Below are 15,794 nucleotides of genomic sequence, written 5' to 3'. Positions count from 1 at the left end.
GAACTGAGAAGGTTGTTTAGAAGATTATGAGCAGAATGCTTGGTAACCACCCAACACCCAAAAGTTACGGGATTCTTGAAAACGAAAGGAAGAGATTAAAGTGAAAAGAAAAAATTGGAAAAGCAAACAAATGCATGTTCATAATTTACTCTTATTCATAGTTTGTAACTCGTCGTTTTCGACTATGGATCTTTTCTCAAGAATTTATGGTAAGGATAAACACACAACAACAAGTTCGATGACAAAAGAAATTGTTCATTTATCTTCTCTTTTGGAATGTTTGTTCGGTGACAAAAAAAATAGAGAAAATAAAATAAATAAAAACTACTTGATTTAAAAGAAATAAAATACAATAAAGCTGAAAACAAATATTAGGAGACAAATTTAATCCTAACTAATATCGGGTTTGAATCTCAACCTAACATTTTCATGTATGTTATTATATTAGATTTAATTGAGTAAAATATGTTTTGGGATCTTAAATTTAGTTGTAAAATTAAAATTTATTTTTATTTTAAAATTTGATATGTTATCGTCTTTAAATTTAAAAAAAATGAATGAATATATCTTTTTTGTTAGTTTAATGTGTCATTTTCTTTATGTTGAGCAGTATTTTAAATTGACACTTGAGTTAGAACATGTTATGTAAACAACTCAAAAGTCAAGTTGAAATATCATTTAACACGAAAAAAATACTTTGTTAGATTAAAAAAATTACATTGATTCATATTTTAAGTTTTGGAATCAAAAATATAGGAAAGTTGGAGATAATGATTAATTTCAATTTCACGTTCAAATTTTGAGACTAAAACACATATTAATCCTATTTAATTAAATTTTACAAGATCAATTTATAAAACAAGATATGTTCATCTTGATGATCGAGATAGATAAATAAACATATTTCACTAAAATAAACAATAATACATATAAGAGATATACTTGATGGTATCTGAAATACTCACATCAGATAAAATATATCGATATAAATGGATTTACATTTAAAAAGATATTATTTGAAATTGAAATGTAAATCTGTATTAAACATTAGCTAAAAATGAAAAAGTGGAATATATTAACGTAAAATGTGAAGGACCGATACTAATGTGAAATTTATGTGTGACGTTGTTTGGTGGAGTTATCATTTTGTGCTCAGAAATTGTGCGTTGAATGAGATTTTGAAAAGTTATGATAATGTGAAGGGTAATAGTGATGAGATAATGTAAAATCCAGTGAAACAGGGAACAGTACTCAGTGTGAGCTTTGGTGTTGTTCAGGACAAACACTTGAAAAAGAAAAGGGTACAACACATTACTTCTGATTAATAATTATCATAAACTTTCTATTGCTGCCTCCACTCACACACACTGAATCTATACGAAATTTTCTTTCCAGTTTTTTTATTATTATTAATTTTCTTTTAGTACAATTTGTGACCCTGTTGCATATCAATCTAACAAGATCTCAAGAGACGTTAAAGAAAAAAGTATTAATGCTTTTCGTACCATCTCTAACAACCATTGACATGCACTTGCATTGCATCATTTTTTTCTCTTTTTCAATCATTACCCTTTCTTTCGCTTCACAAAGGAATGAAATGAGCAACAACAAAAATTTAAAACTTAAGAAACTGAAAAAATTGGAAAATTTTGAAAAGTAATAATCATGCGGTGAACGTGGATCGAACACGTGACCTTCAGATCTTCAGTCTGACGCTCTCCCAACTGAGCTATCCCCGCTGATGAGCTTGGTGTGCATTTTTAGTAATAAATATATTATAGTAAAAGTTTGGAAAAAAAGCTTTATGAAAAAAAGAAAATCTGACAAACATTTTTGTTTTCTATAATAGTTTTCGTTTTACACTTATTTTCTAACAAAATCACTATTAACTCTGTTAAGGTAAAATAGTAGGTAGTTTAGATGAGGGAAATTGTTATGAATTTAATTAAATCAATGAATAATATAGGGGCGTGAAAATGCAAATAGTAGTTTTTACCCTGGAATCTATAGAAAATAAAATAATATAGAATGTTCTTTTATTTTTATTTAATTTGGAAAAATAGCATGACATGGAATAGTCGGAGAATTCACTGGTGAGAATATATTAAAAAAAATGAAAATTTCCCTTTGGTCCATGAAAGCTAACTATTTTCAAGATCACCCTATTCAAATATTGTGACTTATTTATTTTTCTTAATTCGTTTTAGGTTGGTTTTTCGTACATTTTACATTTTCTTGTGACACTCTAGGTTTAAAAAAATATCATAATATTTCTATTGTTTTAGTGTTATTTTCTGGACCGGGCCTTTAAGAAATGTTGAGCGAACCTTCTAGACATTTAATGATTCAGAATGTAAAAATTAGAATCCACGTATCATAATCCGTAATTATGAATTGAACTATTTTAAAAAAAGTACACTCCTATCATAAATTTTAAAATTTTTGATCCACAAAAAAAATTATTTTATTTTAGATTAAGTAATTAAAAAAAAAAGTGGTTTTGAACCACCTCTACAATAGTACACTTGACATTCATATGCTCCCTCCTGTTATTTATATTTTTCATTTCTCATTTTAGTTATGTTAATGAACTTCGACGTATAACTATATTCTGTCTAATGATTTTTTATTTTCTTAAGCAATTCATATCTTCAAATTATTTGTCCAAGTTTTCTTTTAACTCAGTTTAACATTTATGAAAAAAAGGTTATGCAATTGTAGTTTTCTTTGAGAGTCATCGTTAACGTGCATTGCTTTTACTGCACATGTCATAGGCTATCTTAATGCATTTTTTCGATTTTAACGTTCTCTCAAGGCGAATCCTATATCTGATTATATCAGAACAACTTTCCCTATGTTTTTCTTTTTCTATTATCTCTTGCTTTCAGCTATACAAATCCTTGCCTTCATGTTATACATCGAAAATTTACAAAATGTCTGCACTCTGTCGTTATTGGAATGACATGAAACCTCAATAATACTTTGATTTGGAGGCCTGCACAGTGGACTACGATGTGTTTCAGTGATCCCACACATGCACTTTCAGGCAAGTTTTTTTGGAATGTTTTAAAGTTCTTTCGGAATAAAATATTCTGGAAGGTTTTAGATTTTATGTTTTCAGAACAAGCAGTACAAAATATATTTTACATTATTACAAAAACATGACTCTAATTTTCTGTTATAAAGCGTTTCTTGATTTTCAATCTGGAAGTGATTATACATTCCATAACCCTCGTTATATATTGAAGATGTTTAATCAAGAATGTAGGAATAAATTGGCCTGTTATATTCCATACATTCCATATGTTTGTTATAAGATTGAATGTTTAATCAAGAAAGTAGCTTAAACTTTCTAATGTATTCTAAATAGCATTTTTTGTGCCATGAAAATATATGAAATAGGAATAAATTGGCCTCAAGTCTTCCTTGTTTTTCAGAAACATCTTTTTAAAAGTTATTGTAGTGGTATTTATTCTATTTACTATATATATTAAAAACCTATTAGTTTTATGAATTGTTTGGCCTTTTCTGTTTTCCCAGTTTACCACCAAGTCTACACGAAACGTATGTAAAATCTTTCATTTTCTATTTTCGCTGAACAATATTCAAAAATAAGGACAACGTCAAAGCAAAAAAAAAAAATCTTAAGTTCAGAAATTTTCTCTGTATTCCCTTTTTAAAATGCAAAAATATTTCCAATATAAAGAGCAAACTAGAACAAAATTGACAAAGTTTGAGGTATAAATATCCTGTAGGAAATGAGTATTGTAAAGGCAGAAAGCCAAAGCAACACCGTGTGAATAAGCAGAGCTTCTAATAAAAAATTAAACTAAGTTTCCACATAGCACTGTAGATGAAGGAGCATTTGTATTTTGTCATACAATTGAAGTTGTGTGTTCCCACTTTTGAATATTGAAGGAGGGTATGAAAAGAAGTGTGGTTAGAATGCCTCAAAATGCGAGGAAAAACACACATAAATAGGAACATTTCCTAAACTATTGTTCCTTTTTCGTTTGCGAAAGAAAAGTTACAGCCAAAATTCCATAGCTAATGTTCACAAGTAATTTCATTCGGAAAACTCCCTTCCATTCTCGATAAATGCACAAGATTGAAAAGTAGAATTAAGAAATTAAATGGAAGACAATCAAGACTGAACTCACCACATCGCCATATCCATTACATTACAACAGATACTTCTCAACCACAGTCCTGCCAAACTTCTCTTGAACATCCCTTGGTGTTTCAATCTGGAACAGACAAGAAAAGCTACATGAGATATCACAGGGAAAAGTTGCTTTGAAAACATAAGTAAGACGAATTACTAACCGCATTAAGTGCTTTGAAGACAGCTTTAACTGTATTATGAGGATTTCTGGAACCAATGACCTGTCAAGACAGTCAAAAATTTGAGCAACCAAACACTAAAATACATGACCATGCTCAATTTTTCTACACAGCAGTTACCTTCGACTTGACATTCTTTAAACCAGCCAAGTGAAGTATGGATTCGACTGTTCTGCCAGCTTTCATACCAGTTGTAGTTGGAGCAGGCCAAAGATACACCTATATGGAATAATGCAGAAGACATGAAATCTGCATCTATATCTATATAAAATATACAAACAAGAAAAGCTCATACCATCTAAGAAAACTAAAACAAAACGTTTCAACGTTTCTAATGGAAGAGGAACTTTCATGACATAAATGGGGAAGAAACTACTAGAAGAAGGATAATAAATTAACTACCTTGGTCTTTTTATAAGACGTTTGAATTGCATGGGCAATTGTATGCTCCTCATGTCGCTCTACATAATGCAAATTCTGAAAGCATTTCTCGTAGGCCTGATTTAAGTCAAATCAAACATCAATTCAATATCTATCAGTAGTCTAAAATACTAAATGCGTTAAAGATAATTCACAAGTTTTTTAGTTCGAGATAAATAAATATAATTTTAAGCTGTCTGGTTTTAGCAATGCAATGCTTTGAAGCTATACTCAAGAACAGTGCCAATGCTAAATTTAAAGCATTCAAAATTGGATTTCAGATTATAGTCTAGAAAAGTATATACACTTAAAGAAACCAATAAAAACAATTAATACATAGTTAATAGAGATTCTACGATAACAACTGACCAATATCTGATTTCAGTTAGACTGGAAAGATACAAAAACCAGTTCTCTTTTTAATTGGAATTAAAAAAGACATTTGGATAATCTTTAGAACCATTAAATCAGACGTGATTGAACAAGGATTAACAAGTTTATGCCAGTTCCTCAATGTTAATCCATTTCGATCTCAAGGATTAACAAACCTAAAATCAATAATCTGAATACAAAACAAGTTAATACACCTTCCGGAACTATTAGGAATATCTAATGAAAAAGGGTAATTATTTTGATACTCTTGGAATAATAAAAGCAGACAAGTTATGAAATTCGTAACGAGTCGGTTAAAACACAGAAAACTTAAGAATTGTGTATGATGGATGATGAATGAGATGTAAGGTTTGTGGATTCATAAAAAATGTTTTCTATTTGAAAATTTCTAATGACAAAACAGATGTCACAGCGACATATCTCAGCTCCTGCCACTAATTTTGACCCAAATATCTCAAGGATTAACCACAACCTAAGTCAACTTAATGGTCAAAGAATAGAACCCAGCCAAGATAAATGTCAACAAAAAGAATCACGAAGATTTGGGACATAAATCAATCGTCAATATGCTTTAAACTAATACTAGAAGTTGAAACATAAGGAAATCTATATGATTTATGTCGGGTATCAAATTGCAAATCTTTTCTACATTGAACACAGGCCAATTGGAAACAAACAATCCAGTGCCAAACCGTTTTAAGGAGAGCTTGAAAGACCTAATAAGATACTGTGAATACCTTCTGAAGGGCAACTGGGACTGCAGGGCCTTTGGCTTTTGCAAAACCAATAACACCATTATAGTTTCCACAAGCTACCATGGCAGTATACTTCACAACTTGTCCTCCCTAGATCAAAAGATTCAAACCAACTAAGAACAGACAGATAACAAAGAGGGAAGCAACAACAGGAAGCACAAATTTATAAATTACCTTGGTGACTTTACAAGTTCGGTTCATGTCTATCAATCTTGTATCAAAACCCTAGTATAAGCAGAAAAACCAAACCGTAAGTCAGTTTTATTATAAGCATAATAAGAACATGGGATAAATAACGAAGTTTATGTAAACAAGCCAGGCAATTGAAGTGCACAACATAAGAATCAATTAGAACTTCAAAAAAGATCAAACGACAAGGGTGCAGTGTCCTTGAAAAAAAGATCAAAATATTAATTTGTGCTTCGTAAACAGGACACTAGATAATTTATTAAGGAGGGCGAAAAGGGAGTAAAATAAATAGAATTAAACCAGTTAAAATTATATACGTTTTTTTTTTTTACTTTTAGGAATTTTTTTAATGACTTGAAGACCCTTCCTGGTATTTTTCTTCACTCGTTCAAACTCAGAAAATCCTTACAAAGTATGATTGTCAGGAACATCTATTTATTTTACTATCAATTCACCCCATCCAATTCCTTCTACAAAATGATTCCAAAACCGAACATAACATGAAGTCAACTAATTTATTCACTACGCCAAGAAATTGTTCTTACTTGATCAGGACGAATTCAACAATCGATACACAATTTGCTGGCACACTTTAGAGAGTGGTCGGTATAGTCGAGTAATTGAACACGGTACATAATAAGGTAAAACATGGTGTGTGTCAAAATGCCAAGCCAAGTATAGTGTTTGGTTCCACATCCAATATATGGTTTTCCATGATTGCTTTTAAACTAATAATTATAGCTTCCACATCCTAAACATGATTTCTTACTTCTCAACAGGTTACCAAACACACTAAGATAAGAATCAGAGAATTATGTAGAAAAAACCTCCAAACATGATTTCTTACATCTCAGCTTGTTACCAAACACACTAAAAATCAGAGAATAATGCAAGTACAAAAAAGCTACCTTCCGGTAAAGCGGCTTTCTCTTCTGCTCAGTCAATTCATTTCTGTCCTCAGCAAGATCCTTGATCTCTTCCTCCAGTGCCTTCCCCTTCCTCCCAAACGTATATTCAAGCTCCGCCAGCTTTTCCTCAAGCTTCCTGTCGATAGCCTCAAGTTTTGCCAGCAGTATATTATCCTTCTCCTTCATGTCATCAAACTCCTCCTCCTCCTCATCAGCATTATCCCCTTCCCCAATCAGCTCCTCCTTCTCCTTCTCCAACTCAGCTTCTTCCCGCGCATCCGCGGCGGCAGCAGCATCCGGCTGCTCACGCTGAATCACACCATAATTGGCAGGGTTATCAGGATCATAGGCCTCCTTCCACTGCACCAACCTCAACGCCCTATTAAGCTTATTCTGCAGAACAAACCTATCCTTCTGCTCCGTCGCCACCTTAAGCCGGTTCGTGAGCTCGCCGATAACCCTATATTCCGGACGTAGGCGGAAATGCTTGTGCTCGAACTTGTCAATTTTGGTCATGCAATTGAAGGCCTCATCGAGGGTTTCGGCGTCGGTGAAGCTCTTGAGAAGGTCCTTGTGGCGCCCGTACTTGCGCTCGAAATCGCGGTGCCGTTTGTCGGCGTCGTCCTGGGTTTCCTCGTCGGAATCGTCATCGGAGTCCGTGGGCTCCTCGTAGCGATTCAAGTCCTCCGATCCCTTCTGCTTCTCCTTCTCCTTCTCCAGCTTCGCGATGAGTGGCCCCACGCCCATGTAGTCCTGCTCGGGCTCCGCGTCGATGTCCGCCGTGTCCAAACCGAGTCTCAATCGCTCGTTTCGCTCCCTGAGTCTGTCGCGCTCCACCTCCGCTAGAAGGTCCTGCACGATTCTGGAGTCAGAAGTGGTGGAGAAATGAACATTCCCGATGAGAGGAGCGCATGACCTCGGTTGCGATCTGGCGGAGTTAGTGACGACGCCGGTGGAGGATTTGAATCTGAATACGTGGCGGAGACCGTTTCTTCCATAGTGGATGTAACCCATTCAGAGTGATGAATCACTCTTTCTCTGAGACAAACAAATTGTAGTTGTTTGGTTGAGGAGAGAAATGGAATATACATTAAATTGGAAAAACAGAAAGTGCAGAATGAGAAATTACTATATAATTTGTTTGACACACCTCAGAAGTAAGAAGGAACGCAATTTGTGGTGGCTTCAATGGCGGCACTGAACTACTCTTCTACAGGAGGAAGAGGGTTAAGGAAGCGCTTTCAGGGTTTTTGCTTTTTCTTTTTTTTTCTATTTTTTTTTTTTGTTGTATTTGGATATTTAAGTAATTTCGTGTATATTCAGTGAAACTAATGCTAACAAGGAATCTCAAGAAAATATATAAGTAAATAATTGGTGTAAGAAAATTTATTTACCCTATGTCTGTATTGTTAGTATAAAAAATACTTTTATACTGATAAATACATATTTAATAAAAGGAAATAAAGTTTCTTCAATTTTACTACCACTTCCATTTGACACAACTTTTAATCGGTAAAATGAACTTAACAAAAAGTTAGTAGCATTCTCCTTGGTAAAACTGTATCTTAAAGCCTTAATATGCTGACGAGTAAAAGAATGTATCTTATTGGATTTTTGTATGCAAATTATTTAATAATCATTTTAGATGATTTGAAGTCTTGGAGTGAATGAGAAAAAAATAAAACCTTCTTTTGAATCTTGTATTCTCTTTCTTCTTTTTGTTTTAAATGTATAAAGGTAAAGTATACTATTGATTTACTTTTACCATAAAATAATAATTTTATAAAAAAATTTGTCATATTTTCATGAGTCTTCCATAAAAAAATTTGGCCAAAAAATGTTCATTAAATTATTGTATAGAAATATAGTATTTATTGTTTATTTTGTAATACCTGTGCTAAAAAAATATTAAAAAATGATCATAAATTATGTTTAGTATAGTTATTTTGATATATATTTTTTAAATTATTGTATCTTATTGTACTATTTTTAAGGACTTATTAGTTAACCTGCAAATATCAAAAAATTCTCCAAATACAATATTGAAATATGCAAAACTTTAAACTTATAATTTATAATGTGAATTTAATCATAAAAGTCAAGTGTAAAATCTATTTTAACTCTTATAATCAATGTACAGATAGATTAAATAACCAATTTAAAATCTAATTATTTAAAAACAAGATCTTACAAAAATACACAAAGTCTTTCTTTTAGTAAAGTCAAGTGTTTTTATAACTTTTTAATTATTTTACATTTTGTGGTGTATTTTTTTATTATTTTGTGTTTCTATTATTTAATTTATTTATAGCAAGATATTTTTCATGTCATGTTTTTATTATTTAATTTATTTATATTAATATATATTTTTGTATGTCTGTTATTTAAAATTTTAGTAATATTTTAATTATTTGTATTATAGTGTGTTTTTATTAATGACTTTGATTTTAATACTATATTAATAGAGTGTTTCTGATTTTTTTGGTAGAATCATTTATATATATATATATATATATATATATATATATATATATATATATATATATATATATATTAAATCATTGTAATTTATCATAAGCTAACATACGAGTCTTTAGAAGTCAACTTACACTTTTCTGAAATATTATAACGTGGTGTCAAACGTATTATCTTAACCATTATTTAAAATGACTAAACCTAACATTTTCTTCTTTTTTTTGTTTGCACCGAATATATTTTTCAGGATTAAGTTTGTCAATGGATTGAAGTTGGAAGAACTGAAAACATAAATTTTAGTCAGAAAACAACAATTTAGCTATGTTAGTTTTTTTCATTTAGATGCTCCATACTCAGTTTTGTGACATGTTTGATTATTCAAAAGTATGCATTAGAATCCACAAAAAGCACTTTTCAAATTTTAGACTAAATTAATTATTGCTTAGAGGTAAAAGTCACTAAAATTATTTTACATTTAAAAAAAAAAATCTCCATTCACATGAGCGATGATCAAACTCTCCAGTCCTTATGGCAGATTCCTTTAATCTTTAATTATACTTTCAAATTCTTAAAGTCATGATATTTTCTTCAATCCTTCAAGATCAATGACAAATGCACCGAGAGATAACACATTTTTAACAAAATCAAAGTAATTAAAAAATAAAAAGGACTGTACAATTTTACATGGTTCTCTATAAGTATTATGACATTTAGAAAGAGTTTGCATAATAAATTTGGTGAGTAAAGTTACTCAAATAGTCTCATCTCTGCTAGCCTTCACTATTTTGGTGGAAAATTTTAATGAACTATCTCAAGCTTAGATGCATTCAAATTATTCATTACTTTTTAATCCTCTAATATTTACACTTCTAATTTCTTGAGCTTAGCAAGATTCAAATACAACACTACATTTTATGCCTATTTAACAATCGAAAGAACATAAGAGCAAATTTCTAACTTCTAAAATTTATAATAAAAATAACTAAATTTTATTTAACAATCATTTATTTATTTAATACCATTTAAAATTACTTCAATCTCACAACACCACGAGGACAAGAGCATAACGGATAATTGATACACATGATAAAAAACAGAAATTGAAAATGACATCTGATATCTCATTCGTCGCACTGTTATAGGAGAGAAAAATGTTACAAATTTCTACATGGATGCTGTTTACCAGCTGCATCCTTGCATATATTTTTATTCTTCAGCTCGTCTCCGGCCACGAGAAAAATAATAGGGCATGCTGAGCATTCATGGAAAGTTATCGTTTTCCATGAAATGTTATATGGGGGGACAGGGCAAATTTCATTACATAGAATCTTTAAAATCAATGACCAGAGAACTTTGGAAGCATCCAAGTATTTGAATGAAAATATCATTTCCATTTTAAGGTGACAAATAATAACCATTTTGTAAAAATACAAACCAAACTTCGTTAGAACAATCATACACGCGGGCTGGGAGTAGAACCTCACGCGGGCATGGTTTTCTTTATCCAGATTTCATGTCACTAGCTTTAGGCCTTGTAGGTTGTAGGTACTTGGGCAACACAGAAGGCACACCATGGAATGCATTGATAAAATGATATTATGGTAAACGATCGAGCAAGTCTATCTGGAAACGCGTATCTGCAATGATAAATAGGAAACAAAATATTCGCTTTATTTTTGGCACAATTTAAAATGTCAATAAATTTAAAGGTGTTTCGCTATTACTATAAACTTGAGGGATGGGATGAATTTAGAATTTAAATCACCAGCTAGATGCCATAAAGCAATTCTCTATATTCAAGATTGACGTACTAGTTCTCATGAAGCCATATTTCTCAGAATTAGTGCTTAAGCCAATAGTTCCGTAGCTGGGCCATATGCAGAAGTATTTCATCACGACCCTGATGAGTCACACTACTGGTCATGATCCATGGAGGCACTGATTGGAAGAAACCTCGAATCAAGTGCTGAAAATCATCAACGTTTTCCTCTGGTCTTTTGCCTCCGTTTTTTTTCTTCTTCCGCTTGTCACATTTGGTAAAGATTATTGTCATTGGGATCTGAAAGAAAAACTATATTTAAAACCCACTCTTGCTACTGAAAAAAATTAACTCTGTTCTCTTAATGCACCAGCACAAGTCCCATATGGCTAGGTGCGGGACATGAAATAGAAACTACTTTATGATGCTCCAGTTAAAAGTAGATGGCTAGAGGCTCTCCCTGCTTAATTACCCGACCTTTAGGACAGGGCTCTAACTTTCAAGTACATCAAGTGATACTAGAGCATGATTGTTTATCTTAGAGGGTGCATTGCTAACCGTCCTCTCAAATAAAACCCGGTTCTTCTTGACAGATTGGCATTTAGGGGTGAGCTCCAGTAGAATATTTTCTTTCTCGACAATCCTAAGTTTTAAAGACTAATTTAAGTTGTAATTGTATTCGTATCTGTCCTCAAGTTATATAGATGAGTTCTTACTATAAGTTATTACGGAATTCAATTCTATTTGTCGTCCGTATAGATGATCAAGAGCTAGCTGATCAAAGACAGACCTCTAGTAGATATTATCAATTATCTAACTAAAACATTTTAGTTTCCATAACACAAAGATGTACATGACACAAAGATGAAATGGCAGTAACTCCAATATGCTAGTCAATTATCATCTACAAGAAATTCTACCAGTAAATAAGTAGCTTATATCGGCAACTACACAGAAAAATTCCAGGTAGACAAAAATGAGGCAAACTTCCACACAAGGTATACCATAACTATCAAATCAGGTAGTATATGCAGGATTGAAGGTATGTAAACCTAAAGCATATAGCTTCATGAAATTATTTGCTAATGAAGATAATTTGACACATTACCTGATTCTGACCCAACCAACTGGCATAGTCAAGATCGATTTGTTTAGCAGGAATGCTAGCATCTATTAGAAGGAATACTGAAACTAATGTTGAACGGTTAAGAAAATAGTCCTTGGTGAATTCTGCCCAATCCATTCTAAGTTCATGTGGTGCAGATGCATACCTAATCAAAAAGAACACAATGGCAAATAATTGTCATTGACTTGAGAATGGTGAACAGGATCAAATTATTAATCAACAGTTGTCCTAAAAAACAGTATAAACTACAACTAAAAAAATCTGGCCTAAATGCAAAAGAAATGTTATAATAGAATTTGAGCATTTCAATAAAATTTGCATAGCATGCTAGTCTTGTTGATATCAAGCATTAGAATCCATTTCCAATCGATAACATTCAGTAAAGTCCAGCATCTTTAACATAAAACAAAACTTTGAGAGCAGAGCAGAAGTGAATACACATCGTCTAAAGTCATACCCATATCCAGGCAAATCAACCAGGTACCAGCTATCATTAATCCGAAAATGGTTAATGCATTGCGTTTTGCCTGCAAAACAGAAAGCAGACAATTCAATACTGCAATGTAAATAAATGCACAGAGAAAGAAAAGGTCAATTAGCAATAAGTGAAAAATCCTGCTATCATGTCTCAACTCTCGCTGTGAACTACTATACCCACCACCTTAACATCCATTACTTTATCTTTTGTACAGTATTGGTCCTTTTTGAATATAAGCTCAAAGCAATGTTTGCATACCCCAAAGGTCATACACGTGCAAGACAAGTATCATAGAAAACAAGTATACCAAAAAACAAGGAAACAAGATAGTCCATCTGTCATATAGCAAAAATCGGATAATGAAATATAGGAATAAAAGATAACAAGGAAAAAACAAATTAGGCTTACGAAAAAGGCCTTGAACACTCAGGTCGAAATCTACGGTATTTGAACATTAAAAAAACCCAAATGAGGCTCAATTTCGCCACTCAAACTCCTAAAAGGAAGCCCTACAACTCTTGCAATTCATTTTGAAGTTAATAGGCATCATGTTGATATATAAACACTTATAATATTAGCCAACTAGACAATATGAGACTTTTGACTTATAGAATAATACGTAGAACAAAACAATACAACACTTTTTAACTGAAATCCAAACAAACTGTATAACATCATCCCTCCAAAAACACCTAACCCTAGTCTACGATATCTCAAACACTCTACTGAACCGCATCACAAATCCCTCTCTCACGAACAGTTCAAATGCCTAAACACATGTAAATCTCAAATCTAACACGTTATCAACACATATCTAACATAGATAACACAAATTTTCCATGTATTACAAGTAAAACACGGTGATTTAATAGAAGAACGGCGGACCAGGTTTCTTGGAAGTTAAGGCGAGCTTCTTGCGGCGCACGAGAGAGTTGAGGAGCGAGGATTTGCCGACATTGGAGCGACCAACGAGAGCGAATTCAGGGAGGCCATCGGAGGGGCAGTCTTCAGTTTTCACACTGCTTTTCACAAATTCGGCCTGCGATATCAGAGCGTCGTTTGCGTATTTGCTGAGAATAATGTTGGAACCGTTCAACACTCTCGCGGTGTCGAGAGACACGGTGGTCTCCGGCGGAACGAAGAGCTTCTCGAGGGATAGTTCTGTTGCGGAAGGGTTTGCAACGGTCACGGGTTCTGTGGTGGTGAGCGAGGCTTTGGGTGGTCTTAAGAGGGTGGTTTTGGAGGAAGTGGCGAGGGCTCGGAGAGGAAGGGATTGAGATGAAGTAATCAAGTAGAGAGGGAACCTTGGAAGGTGCAGAAGAAGAACCATTTCACTGTTTTTCGTTATCTGGTTAGTGCAGAGTGTGTGCGAGTTATGGACTCAACGGGTCACTCAAAGGAGAAAATAGTCAAAATATCTTGCCGCTAGAATAAACGACACTCCTCTACACGGTTACTCGTCGTTTTGTTTTTGAATAAACGCGATTATTTGAAAGTAAAATACATAAATGACAAAAAGATATTATTTATTTGTACCATGATGAATTATATTACTAAGTAGTTATATGTCGCGATGAAAATAAAAAACTTGAAAGTTTGTTCAACCTATACGCATTACTTAATTTTCTTATTTTATTTTATGTGAGATAAACTTACACTTTAATTTCTAATAAATAATTTAAAATTAATGATAGATATTTAAATTAGTTTGTTCATCTTATTGACCAATTTAGTCCAATTTCACTTATTGATTAAAAAACTATTTTTGTATAATTGTTTCTAAACTCCATGTTAATTGATTACAAACTTTTAACTTCTACACTTTTTTTATTAACTTTCGTAGTGTTTTTGAAAGAAGATAGACAACCCTTGGTGTAATATAAACCATTTTGCAAATCTTAGATAGGTGATATTTACTATTCATAAATAAATAAAGTGTTGATATTTTTTGTTTATTCGTCTTATTAATCATCTTCATACATGGACAACAAGATAAAAAAAATATCTTAAAATATTTATATATTATTTGTTAAACTCTAAAGTATTTTTTTTAACTAAAATAATATTTTTTTAACTTAAATGAAGGAAGATAATTCATCCTTTTTCTTAAAAGGCTCAATTATAAAATTATTAATTTTGTAATTTTTTTTCAATTTAAAATAAAAAATTGTCTATTTTATTCTCTATAAAAATTGACCTTGGAGTTAGTACTATTCTACCTTTTCTTTATCTAATTATTTCTTATAAGTTAAATCATTTAAGAAGTCTTCCTAACGAAATTTGAAGTAGATCTCGTTCTTTTTAGGTATAATTACTCGTATAGTATACAGTTTGGGACTAGTGTATCAAATAGGTATTCGGTTTAAAAAAAATTATCAATTGCATCCAAACTTTTGAAAAAGTGTTTCAATTAGGTCTCTTTTAGACAAAGTTGACTAACGCCATTAGTCAACGTGTTACGTGTCAGTCTGTGGTTTTTTTATTTAATTTTTTTAAAATTTATTTATTTTTTATTTAAAAAAATAATAATAAAAATGCCACATGTCAAGTTCCTATGTGTGACATGTGGCATTGTCAATGCCACATGTCAGTATCACAATCAAATGTCATTGTGTTAATTTCGATTTAGTCCTCATATATGTTTTTTTTGTTTCAATTTAATACTTACTTATGTGTATCTGATTCAATTTTGACATAATATTTTTTAATAATTAAAATCCATTTTTTATAAAATTAAAAGTAATTAAGTATAAAATTTTTACAAAAATTAAGTATTTGATATTTATGTTAAAATTTATTAAATCATTTATAATAAAAAAAATAGTATAACGTTCATACCAATAAAAATTTTGGTTTAAAATTAGTAAGAGACAATATTATTATATTTTGGAAAAAAAATAAAAATTAACAAACATGAGTACTTAATAAAAAATTAATTAATAAAATA

The 15,794-nt window shown here is 31.7% G+C and overlaps 2 protein-coding genes and 1 non-coding gene across 3 annotated transcripts; all 3 read right to left on the bottom strand.

Moving 5' to 3' along the window:
• Positions 1-1,666: 1,666 nt before the first annotated feature.
• TRNAF-GAA (transfer RNA phenylalanine (anticodon GAA)) lies at positions 1,667-1,739 on the bottom strand. Its single transcript has one exon. It is a non-coding gene; the product is annotated as a tRNA-Phe (tRNA).
• A 2,058-nt stretch (positions 1,740-3,797) lies between these two features.
• On the bottom strand, positions 3,798-8,368 carry LOC114164398 (Ribosomal protein S5 family protein). The gene is made up of 8 exons (XM_028049063.2): positions 8,160-8,368; positions 7,010-8,047; positions 6,087-6,137; positions 5,895-6,002; positions 4,747-4,842; positions 4,465-4,563; positions 4,327-4,386; positions 3,798-4,247 (listed from the first exon to the last, which is right to left on the bottom strand). The coding sequence occupies exons 2-8, from the start codon at positions 8,021-8,023 to the stop codon at positions 4,182-4,184; spliced, it is 1,494 nt and encodes a 497-aa protein (XP_027904864.1). The 5' UTR covers positions 8,024-8,047; positions 8,160-8,368; the 3' UTR covers positions 3,798-4,181.
• Positions 8,369-10,571: 2,203 nt separating this feature from the next.
• LOC114196086 (P-loop containing nucleoside triphosphate hydrolases superfamily protein) lies at positions 10,572-14,231 on the bottom strand. The gene is made up of 5 exons (XM_028086608.2): positions 13,733-14,231; positions 12,827-12,896; positions 12,352-12,514; positions 11,296-11,543; positions 10,572-11,121 (listed from the first exon to the last, which is right to left on the bottom strand). The coding sequence occupies exons 1-4, from the start codon at positions 14,175-14,177 to the stop codon at positions 11,325-11,327; spliced, it is 897 nt and encodes a 298-aa protein (XP_027942409.1). The 5' UTR covers positions 14,178-14,231; the 3' UTR covers positions 10,572-11,121; positions 11,296-11,324.
• Positions 14,232-15,794: the final 1,563 nt, after the last annotated feature.

Source organism: Vigna unguiculata, chromosome 9 (assembly GCF_037176805.1).
Source record: "Vigna unguiculata cultivar grain cowpea cultivar isolate G323 ecotype 2 chromosome 9, ASM3717680v1, whole genome shotgun sequence".
In the NCBI taxonomy this organism is placed as follows: domain Eukaryota; kingdom Viridiplantae; phylum Streptophyta; class Magnoliopsida; order Fabales; family Fabaceae; genus Vigna; species Vigna unguiculata.
Note: the sequence above shows the minus strand (reverse complement) of the source record. Positions and strands in the feature narration are given on the sequence as shown.

Coding starts and splice junctions, on each gene's coding strand:
- LOC114164398 (XM_028049063.2), bottom strand. CDS start 8,023: ATGGGTTACATCCACTATGGAAGAAACGGTCTCCGCCACGTATTCAGA. Junction 4,564..4,746: donor CGTCTTATAAAAAGACCAAG/GTAGTTAATTTA, acceptor TATTCCATATAG/GTGTATCTTTGGCCTGCTCC. Junction 4,248..4,326: donor TCTTCAAAGCACTTAATGCG/GTTAGTAATTCG, acceptor TGTCTGTTCCAG/ATTGAAACACCAAGGGATGT.
- LOC114196086 (XM_028086608.2), bottom strand. CDS start 14,177: ATGGTTCTTCTTCTGCACCTTCCAAGGTTCCCTCTCTACTTGATTACT. Junction 12,515..12,826: donor GTTGATTTGCCTGGATATGG/GTATGACTTTAG, acceptor CTTTTTGATTAG/GTATGCATCTGCACCACATG. Junction 11,544..12,351: donor GTTGGTTGGGTCAGAATCAG/GTAATGTGTCAA, acceptor TTTTTCTTTCAG/ATCCCAATGACAATAATCTT.